This window comes from Crocuta crocuta, unplaced genomic scaffold, assembly GCF_008692635.1.
Source record: "Crocuta crocuta isolate KB4526 unplaced genomic scaffold, BGI_CrCroc_1.0 scaffold82, whole genome shotgun sequence".
NCBI classification, from domain to species: domain Eukaryota; kingdom Metazoa; phylum Chordata; class Mammalia; order Carnivora; family Hyaenidae; genus Crocuta; species Crocuta crocuta.
In genome coordinates, this window is record NW_027528352.1 from 461082 (window position 1) to 472159 (window position 11078).

The window sequence follows — 11078 nt, forward strand, 5'->3', positions numbered from 1 at the left end:
TAGACTAAAACTACAGAAAATTGGCTCTGACTTTAGTCAAACATTGAAAACATGGTTTATCCTTTGGTCCAGTGTGCTGTAAAGATTTATACAGCTAAAGCTAGACTGTACATTAAAAAGTGGGTCTACATTTGGGAGACCTTTAACAGGCATCATATTTCATAATTATAAGCAGGATTTGATATAAGTGTATCTTTTTTCAGACCTAAGGTTTCCAAAGTAGTAGAAAAAACAACATTAAATCTTGATGTAAGAGAATAAAAACACTTGGGGCTCTTTTTTTTTTTTAAGACTCAGAGTTTTATAATGAGTTTCATAATGTAGCATTTCTTTAGAAGCATGTCATACTCAAATAACTACTGTAAGCTTTCTAGCTATGTTGTTCTGCATCCAAAAATCATTCAAATGTCAGTACTTTTTCTTGGAGGGATTCATTGGGGAACAAAGGAGTGAATGCTTAGTCTAAGTGGATTTACAGTTTTCATTTTCTTGAGGCTTATGCCAGTTGGTAATTCCTTTTTCTAAAGAGGAAACAGAGTGTCAGAATAGTAAACTGCATCCTATTAAATGTTTTGGAATTATTTCTCTAAAACGTTTTACTTTTATTTCTTATAGAAAGAAGCATCTTTGAATCTGAGCTTGATATTGAAAGAAGAGATGATAAACACCAGCTGGATTAGAAAGAACTGGCTTCTTGTAGCTGGGGTGTCTTTCATAGGTGTCCATCTTGGAACATACTTTATCCAGAGGGCTGCAAAACAATCTGTGAAATCTCAGTCTAGAGGCAAACAATGAGTACTGAAGAATGAAGTAACAATAAATATTTGGAATTACTACTATGTCATTAAGTCATTCCATGCTGATAAGCTTCATAAACCTGGAGCTACTAATTTTGTAGCCACAGTGCCACATATTCAAGATTTCCATTCCTGAAGAATATTTTTTTTTCCTAAATGTCAAAACCCATGACAATGCGATAAACAGAAAATAAAATAAAATTGCCAATTACCACCTAAAGTAAGATGTCTCGTTTAGAAGCCAAAAAGCCATCGTTGTGTAAAAGCGAACCACTGACAAATGAGAGAGTCAGGGCCACACTTTGTGTCTTGAAAGGCATCCTAACCTCGAGCTATGGCCCTTCAGGTAGGCTGAAGCAGCTGCACAACGGCCTTGGGGGCTGTGTGTGCACAACCTCACAGTCGTCAGCCCTGCTCTCTAACCTTTCCGTCACTCATCCCATCTTAAAGATCCTGACAACATCCGTGCAGAATCATGTGTCGTGCCTCAGTGACTGTGGCTTATTCACAGCCATTCTTTGCTGCAATCTGATTGAAAATATTCAGAGAATAGGCTTGAAACCCACCACTGTTATCAAATTAAATAAGCAACTTTTGAGCCTCTGCACCAGCTACCTTCAGTCTGAGTTCTGTGGTTGTCGAATTCGAGTCGACTTCAGTAGTACTCAGACCCTCCTTTGCCTGGTGCGCAGTATAGTAGCAAGTAAACCTGCCTGCATGCTCACCAGACAGGAAATAGACCATATCAGTGCTTTGATTCTGAGAGCCTTTTTGCTTACAATTCCAGAAAACACCAAAGACCGCCTCATTTTAGGAGAGAGTATAATTGTGCCTTTAAAAGGTCAAAGAGTTACAGATTCTACTGTATTACCTGGAATACTTGTTGAAATGTCAGAAGTTCAATTGATGAAGATCTTACCTATCAAAAAGACAGATGCCTTCAAGGTGGCACTCTTCTGTGCGTCTTTATCTGGAGATTTCCCTGATACTGGAGAAGGAACCATAGTGGTCAATTCTGGAGTTTCTCTTGAAAATGCAGTCCTGGACCAGTTGCTTAACCTAGGAAGGCAGCTAGTTAGCGATCACGTAGATCTAGTCATATGCCAAAAAGTTGTGCACCCATCTTTGAAACAGTTTCTCAGTACACATCACATGATTGCTATAGACAGAGTTGGAGCGGCTCTCATGGAAGCCCTGAGTAAAGTGACAGGTAAAAAGCACCTTCAGCCTTTGCATCTTACAGTTAATAGATCGCACTTTTTTTGAGCAGAGACATTCTTGGTGTGCGTCACTGTGAACATCTTGAAAAATTTTAGAAGCCGCCAACCTCACACCATATGTTATCATTTCTGGCAGCAAAGGTTTCTCAAAAGGATATCCTATAATGTTCACTTATAGAAAGTTGAGTGATTATGGCTATTTCTATGTATTTTCCAGCCCCCAAAAGGACAACAGAGTCTGTTTCAACCTAGAACTATTAAGTCCCCAGGTTATCTTAGAGTACTGAGAAGTTTAACAGCCTCATAATCATTAGGTCTTTCATACTTCACACAAAAGTCTTCTTGAATTTTACAAACCTCTTAAGTCACATTATATTTAGAAAGTAGTTTTGCAGCTAAAAGATCCCTTTTCTTCGCTTCTCTACTTCTTCACTACTGTACTTCTGCCTAAANTCTGTTACAACCTAGAACTATTAAGTCCCCAGGTTATCTTAGAGTACTGAGAAGTTTAACAGCCTCATAATCATTAGGTCTTTCATACTTCACACAAAAGTCTTCTTGAATTTTACAAACCTCTTAAGTCACATTATATTTAGAAAGTAGTTTTGCAGCTAAAAGATCCCTTTTCTTTGCTTCTCTACTTCTTCACTACTGTACTTCTGCCTAAATAGTAGTTCTTAATTAGGAGTGGGTGGGTGGCTATGTGCACGCACTAGCTTTAAATATCCCTGATATTTCCAGCCTAGCTTCTTAAGAATCAGGATTGTCTTTTATTTGTAGCAATGACAACAGGCCTGGTCCCCAGTAGGTGTTCTAAGACATTTGTTGCATTGACTAATACATTTGGTAAGATACAGAATTGGAATAGGCAAGAAATTCACTGTATTTTGCAAATTAAAGTCAGACATAAAATTGATATCCACCTATTACAGCCAAAGAAACATGACAATCTGAAGAGTTCGTGATTTGAGCCACTTTCAGTATCCTTTTAATTGCATCAGCAACATACCACGCAGTCATTTTATTTTGATCAATTGCAATATTTATCAGACTTCAAGCCATTGTTAACGTTCACTGTATTTAGTATTATTATAAATCATCAAAGTGTAGTAGCGTGAATGCCAGTATTGAACACCTAATATCTCTGGATTATTGCCTTACCTCTATAAAGCTGTCCCATCATTATCAAAGTGGAAATTATTAAGAAATAATGGAAATAGTTCTATAGAACTCCTTGATGTTCTGGGATAGACCCATAGCTTTAAATATTTACTTATTTTTCATGACTTTCCCAGTTGTGAATATTGGGTGTTTCAGGTTATTTAATCAGTTTTTAAAATATGAAACATTTTGCTATAGAAACAATAGTTTATGGAGATACTAGGCTTCTATACCAGCCCATAGTTCTTATTCATCCCACATATAACTAGAACATGGTATTAATAGCCAGCGCTTTGATCTTGGATCTTGGGAGCAGACTTTGTGAGATAAAAAGGAAGGGGGGAAACAACTATACTGAGCCCATGGCTCAGGTAAACTATGTTTTCCAGCATCCCAAGTGTATCTACATTAACATTACCTATTACCTCCTTTCTTCCACTTCAGACCAAATTCCTCTTTATTGATGATCTGGGATTATTGTGCATGGGCCATTGGTGTGTTTGAAGCTTGTCATGGAGTACAGAACATTTAACATTGGATTTGATTTGTGAAGTAGACATTATTTTTCCCATCTTACTGTCATATGGGGAGGCCCGCCCAGAAGGATTAAATAACATGAAAAGACTTGCTCGTGTCCAGTGGCACGTAAGCAGTAGAGCCAGATTCTTTCACTACAACAGATTCTCTGTTGCGTTCACCAAGTGAAATAAATATCTCATAGGCATTTTTTGGTAATCCTTAAATTTTAGATTACTCAAGTATTCCTTATTCTTTGAGGCTTCAAAGAAAAGAAGAGTATTCAAAGAAGTGTAATTGTCACTAATTATTTTCTGGGTTCTTGCAAATTTTTTAAGCTCCCAGAAAATGTATGCACATTTTTGTGTGCCTTTTTCTAGAGAGTGTGAACTAGCTCCTAATAGATGTTTGAAGAAGTCTGTAAACCAAAAGAACCTCTGCTTTATTGTATATCATTTTAATAGCAGAATCCTACTTATTTTATAGGTTTTAGAAGATGCATCTTATTATTTAGTCTACATTTCATGTTTTGAAGTGTATGCTTAGGGGCTTTTACAATGGCTAGGAATCTGCTTTACATAATTGTACATTCCATCTTTACTCATACATTTTGTGTTTTCTAAACTTTGAAAAATAGGAACACAGCCTATTGGTTCCCTAGGCTTGATCTCTCCTAGTAGTTATGGAAGTATAAAAGATTTGTGCACTGCAAAATTTGGCTTCAAACATTTTCTTCATCTTCTTCCTAATGAAGCAACTATCTGCAGCTTGCTGCTCTGCAACAGAAATGACACTGCCTGGGATGAGCTGAAGGTAGGTAACAAACCTTCCAATTCCACTGTCTGGGGGCTGAGGCAGGGATTAAATAGTTGGGCAGACACAATAGTTTTCTTCACATAGTTGAACTATGCATTTTGTTTTTCATAACTTTCCTAGGTGATTTAGGAAGCAACAAAAAAAATGAGAAAATTAAAGTCACAAGTAAGCTGATGTAATTGCCTATGATATTACAGTAGACTTGGCAAGTGGTACCAGTTATTATTTCTAATATTTACAAGCAATCTAAAGTCCTTGACGTGAACTTTTCTTAGTAATTAACTTGAATTGTGTACACCTTGATGCTAATGTGTATGAACAATTCACTTAGGAAATGAGTTCCCCAGCCATACCCATCATCCACCTCTTAAGCGTTTGTTGTTTTCTACCAGCAATAACACATACAACTCTTATGTAACAGAAGTGATAACCTATGGTATTGGTCACGAACTTGATTCATATGTACTCAAGGATATATCCTTGGTAAATATGAAAGGGCTCTTTTTATTTTTTTATTACTACTGGGTTGTAGCTGTATTATTTCCCTAGCAACTTGAAATAAATCCTATAGCATGTATTCAGCTCATTTATTTAGACTGAAATAATATTTTTGGAAGAAATACTAGCAAACCTTGCTGACCCAGTTTTTTTGAGGACATCCATTTTGTCAATCTCAGTTTGAGGAGCCAAGTGCATATGAAAGATGATATTAATCTGGCCCGTGGAAACAAACATCTGGCTAAAGTATTTTTCTTTAATCTCTAATTTTTATTATCCCAAACTGTATTCATTGCATTGCAACCTTGGCAACACAAGTTTTGTTCTTTTGCAATTAAAATCTGGCTCTTAGAGTCTACTATCTAAGTTCCCTTGAAAACATGGTTATAGTTCTTTGCGTATCTAATGTCAATGTCTGGTTTTGATGAGTCATCTCTTTTTTAGCTCACATGCCAAACAGCACTGCATGTTTTGCAGTTAACCATCAAGGAACCGAGTGTTTTGTTGGGAGGCGGCTGTACTGAAACTCATTTGGCAGCATATATCAGACACAAGGTAGGTTACATAGTCCTGCTCAGATTATCTGAATTCTCAGCGACATTTGTTTTATGAGATAATAAACCAAATCATAACACCGTGGAGCTTTTAATGCTTAATTTCTCAGAAGTCTAAATCAAATATTGTGTTTGAAAACACGTGAGGAAAATAACATTGCAAATATAAGGTAATATCTTTAGCACAGTGATTATTATTAATCCAGCCCTTTACCAAATGATCACATTCTTTGAGTATTGTCTAAATATTATATGTTGAAATAAGCATTCTGTTAATGGGAGTTGTACTAGAAATTTCAATTGCTGTGGTCCAATAATAATTGATATTCATAATAAAAGCGTTAAGATTCTACAGAATACTTCGTACCTTCTGGACTATCAAGAAAAGACTTAATTTCATTTAATAAAGCATTCCAAGTATTAGATTCTATTATGATTTTTAAAATGTTTTTAAGTTTATTCATTTATTATTTCTGAGAGAGAGAGAGAGAGAGAGGCTGCAAAAGCACTGGAGGGACAGAGAGAGAGGGAGACACAGAATCCAAGGCAGGCTCCAGGCTCTGAGCTGTCAGCATACATAGAGTGCAGTGCAGGGCTTGAACCCATGAACTGCAAGATCATGACCTGAACCAAAGTCAGACGCTTAACTGACTGAGCAACCCAGGCACCCCAGATTCCATTATAATTTTTAAATTGGTATCTATTTATGATATAAATTCTATCAAATAGAATATTTTTTATTCATTTAGGAAATTCTATGTCCTGATAATAGATAAGTTTCGTCCGTTATGGTTCTGATTTTTTCATAAATGCTGACTTTTTTTTGAAAACAGATACAAAAAGGTATCTGTTTGCCACATATTTGCAAGTGATTCTTTGATTGGTCAGGAGTGTTGTGAAGAGGCTGAAGAGCTCTGTTGGCTGACTAGGATATAGAGAGAATACACAGTTTTTACACATATGCCCCACCCTACTTCCCAAAATGGTTTAAAATCTAAATGTTATGAGAATATACATTACGGAAAACAAAATCGGTACCCATCTATTGATGCTGAATGTACAATAATATAGTCTGCAAATGGGATTGAGTAAACTAGAAAAAGGTTTTTGGAGGAGAAAGGTTTTCAAAGAAGCATTCTGAAGAAACAATACAGTATTGGAAATCTGGGGAAAGAACATACAGTAGAGGCAGTCTTACCTGGTTCACACCTCCTGGGCAGAAAAAGAAAGTAGCCACTGCTTTGAAGTGGGTTGGATATGGGTTTTTAAGTATCGTTCAATTATTAGTTTGCTAATATATTACTTTTTCTATCATGAAATTTCTAGGACAAACTTTAAAAAAAATCTTTTTTTAATGTTTTATTTATTTTGGAGAGAGAGAGAGAGAGAGAGAGTTAGAGAGACAGCATGAGCAGGGAAGGGTCAGAGAAAGAGGGGAGACATAGAATCCGAAGACAGGCTCCAGGCTCTGAGCTGTCAGCACGGAGCCCAACACAGGGCTCGAACCCACGAACCGTGAGATATTGACCTGAGCCAAAGTCGGACGCTTAACCGACGGAGCTACCCAGGCACCCCTAGGATAAACTTTTTTAGAACAGTGAAACAAACGAAAAATGTCTACCTCTCATTAATTTAAAGAGATTATTTATTTAAAAACCTTGATGTGAAAATTGCCCATGTCCCTATAAATGGCTTTTGTCTTAATAATGATGATGTTTGTTCTCATTTTAAACAAATCTCAAACAGTTGCTAACTATAAATACTTTATTTGGGCATTAGCCTTCAGGAGCCTCCTCCTGTGTGTATGAAAACCTATAATATATGTGTTATGCCTTGTCCTTCATGTATTGAGGAGACACTACCAAGCAGTCATTCACAGTAAGCTGACGATGGGGTTTATTCTGATTCATTCTTTCTGATAACATGACTAGCATATATTTATACTATAACTAACCAGATTAAGGGATTATAGCCTGGCCAGCTGACCCATAGTTGCCCATTAGCATCCTGCTAACCCCCTACGGAAATTGAACACAAGGAGTAACTTTATGATAAAGGTTTGATCAAGTATTTTATCTTTCAGAAACATTTTTATAATATTGCTCTGTATGTGTTTTCAATGGTTTGATTACTCTAGACTTGTAACGAGTCCGAAAGCATTCTCAAAGATGACGGGTGTACTCAGACAGAACTTATCCTCCTCACGGATGCATTCTGCAGTGCGCTGGAATCTGTTGCTGGCTCTTTAGAGCATGATGGAGGTGAAATTCTTACTGACATGAAGTATGGACACTTTTGGACCGCCCAGCCAGAATCTCCCTCTGTTGTCAACTGGCCAGATTTGCTTTCAAGATGTGGCTGTGGACTATATACTAGCCAGGAAGAACTCCGCTGGTCTTTCTTAAAGAGTACTCATCATTCCTTTGCACCGCAAACCTGCCTTCCACATGAAGCTGTGGGCTCAGCCAACAACCTGACCTTGGACTGCTTTACTGCTAAGCTTAGCGGCCTGCAGGTGGCTGTGGATACAGCCAACTTGATTTTGGATCTTTCATATATCATTGAAGATAAAAACTAACAGGATAGCATGTTTATATTATAAAAACCAACAAAAAAAAACCTAGTCATATAGTCAGTTAAGGAAAATATTGAGCATATTTTTTCTCTCCAAAGCCCTCTTCTGCATATTTGGAGAGATTATTCATGAAATTATAGATATATCATGAAAAAAGTATGATTCACAAATAGAAATACCATAGAACATTAAAAACATGAAGATAATTAAAGATATTATAGTTATCTTAGGAATTCCACAGATGCCACTGTATGTGTCCTAAATTTTTGTTGTTGTTGTGACATCATTCTAAGAATATACAGAAATCAAAAAAAACCTTCCTAATCTATGCTGTAGTTTGGTTATACTTATTATATATAGTTTTTAGTTTGTAGTAATCACTCATGTTTTAAGTATAAAATTAGATTCCAAGGTATCACAAAGCACCCAGTACATATTGCTCAATCAGAAGAAATACTCAAACTGCACATTTAGTAAAATGTCAGTGTTCTTTATCTGAAGCTGTATCATTTAGTGGGTAAGTAACTGAGGTTGAACCTGGCCTACCTGTGATTTCTAGTTTGTATCATTTGTGTCATTTCAAAGAACTGTGTAGCTAGGTAAAAAAAAAAAAAAAATTACATATACAGTAACTAAGAAGCATAAAGAAATAAGTGGAAAAGTTATTTCTCTAGTTCAGTCAGTAGTGCAGAGATGATACCAGAACAACTCTCATATTCAAAGTAGAGAAACTTATGTTTCACCAAGGAATATAATTTGAATTGCATTCCTTGATAAATTCATATGCAAATGCAATCAATGTATTGATAAATTGAAGAAGAAATACAGAATGCAGCTTGAGGAGTAAGAATTGAGCTGTAACATGTTATATTAAACCTTAGGAAAACATTTGAAAATGTGGGAAAATTAAACAACATTAAGAATCAGATCAGATTTGTAGCCATGATAGAAGGAGAGAGTGTTTTTAATCCATTTCCTCCTATATTCTTGTAAGGAAAATAATTTGTACCCTGAGCCAGAGAGAAAATTGCAGTACAAACACAGTAATGCAACATAAAACTATAAAAACTTGGCTGCACCTTATGCTTCATAAAACATTCTTTAAATTTTTACTTCTTTTATTATTAGAGTCAAATAGAAGGACAGTGTGGTAGGCAGCTTCTAGATGGTCCCTAGACCTCTCCCAATCCTGGTTTTCAGGCCCTTGCACAGTCCCCTCCCCTTGAGTATGGGCTGGATGTAGAGACCTCTGAGTGTCCATTCCCTGCCTTGTGAACAGGAATGTCTTATTGCAGTTCTCCTATGCTTGATCCATCATTGGATGTTGGGCCTGGGGAGCAGGTGACTTGTCCCATTATCTTCATGGGCTTACAGATGGAGAGGAGCTGTATTCCAGAAGCTATACTTTAAGAATTACACCTGAGGACCTTGGCCCAGCCTGACCTGATGTCAATGATAAGATTCTGGACTTCAAGCTGGTGCTGTAATAGGATGAAACTTTTGGGAATCTGGGGAGTGTGTGAATGTATCCTGCATGGGATGGGCAGCCTCTCAAATGGCCTCTATGATCTCACTCCAGGGTGAGCATGGGACCTAACAACTAGCTTTTAATGAGTACACAGCAGAAGTGATAGGATGTCACCTTGTAGAAAGATGGGCTTCTCTCTTGATCTCTCCCTCTCTCACCCTGATAGAGGCTACTGCAGGCTTGAGAATGCCTACAGAGAGACCCAGTTGTAAGAGACAGAGGCTTCCAGCCAGCAGTCCGTAAGGAACTGAATGCTGCCAACAATCATAAGAATGAATTTAGAAGCACATCCCCCTAGTGGAGCCTCAACAGTAGCCCCTGTCACTGCAACTACTAGAGAGACCCTGAAGCAGAGAACGTAGCTAAATTACTCCCAGATTGGTTCCTGACCTACAAAATCTGTAAGATAATAATGCTTAAGTCAAGTCTTGGCTGTAATTTGTTATGCAGCAATAGACATCTAATAAAGGCAGGAGCAAAGGCTTATTTATAATTGCATCCTGAAAATTTGGTCACACAATGGCAAAAAGCATTCTTGATGCCATGCCTCTGCGTGTTCACCATCACTACAGACATAAAGGCTGTGTTCTTTATCATACATGCTCACAATGGGGGTTTTACATTTACTTAAAGTGTTTCACATGGGAATAGAATTATCCTCAGTCTCCCTGACCTTCTACTGCATTTCCAAGTTACTCTAAAAAGGGATGTCACACTGAATCTCTCCAGTTGATCTTTGAGGTTAAGAGCCTCCACTTTCTGGGGCACCTTGGTGGCTCAATCAGTTAAGCAACCAACTTTGGCTCAGGTCATGATCTCACAGTTCATGAGTTTGAGCCCCGTGTAGGGCCCTGGAGCCTGTTTTGGATTCTGTGTCTTCCTCTCTCTCTCCCCTCCCCCTCTCACACTCTGTCTCTCTCCCTCCCTATTTAAACAAATGTCATAAATTTGTTTAAATTGTCTAATAAAGTCATGTTTCCTAAAGTTGTGTACAATCCTTACTAGAAAATACTTAGAGTAATTTAAAAAAAAAAAACTTTTGTAACAGTTTAAGGAAATTATTCAAACTCATATGGTAAAATATGAGATGAAAACTCTTGATGAAAATATTTCAGAGGAGCTCATTTTGACAGAAATAAATGACAAGAAAAAACAGCAACTAAGTTAAGCCTCAGACTGTGTTTTGGGACTTCAAGTAACATTGAGGTCTGAATATCGCATTACGAGGTTCCTCAGGAAACCCAGATAGCTACAAAAAAGGAAGGAGAGAATGAAGCTCAAGAGAAGGAAGTCAGTGACAGCTGCTCACGACTTTTGTGGGACTTACAAGATGTGTAGCATTCAGGTTTATTTAACCATAGTTGTCCAAGAGGATTAGCATCTTAAAGAGGTTAGGATTTTGGCTGCAAGGAA

The 11078-nt window shown here is 37.3% G+C and overlaps 2 protein-coding genes across 3 annotated transcripts; both read left to right on the forward strand.

The window, feature by feature from the left end:
* The first annotated feature begins 657 nt into the window (after positions 1 to 657).
* On the forward strand, positions 658 to 834 carry LOC144223047 (uncharacterized). The gene has a single exon (XM_077753743.1). It carries the CDS (start codon positions 658 to 660, stop codon positions 793 to 795), a length of 138 nt encoding a protein of 45 aa, XP_077609869.1. The 3' UTR covers positions 796 to 834.
* A 104-nt stretch (positions 835 to 938) lies between these two features.
* On the forward strand, positions 939 to 10649 carry MKKS (MKKS centrosomal shuttling protein). Of its 2 annotated transcripts, none has more exons than XM_077753740.1 (4): positions 939 to 2007; positions 4332 to 4507; positions 5453 to 5563; positions 7700 to 10649. In XM_077753740.1, exons 1-4 carry the CDS (start codon positions 1023 to 1025, stop codon positions 8138 to 8140), a joined length of 1713 nt encoding a protein of 570 aa, XP_077609866.1. In that variant the 5' UTR covers positions 939 to 1022; the 3' UTR covers positions 8141 to 10649. The 2 variants fall into 2 exon arrangements, with proteins under 2 accessions (XP_077609866.1, XP_077609867.1); XM_077753741.1 differs by having other exon boundaries at positions 4449 to 4507.
* Positions 10650 to 11078: the final 429 nt, after the last annotated feature.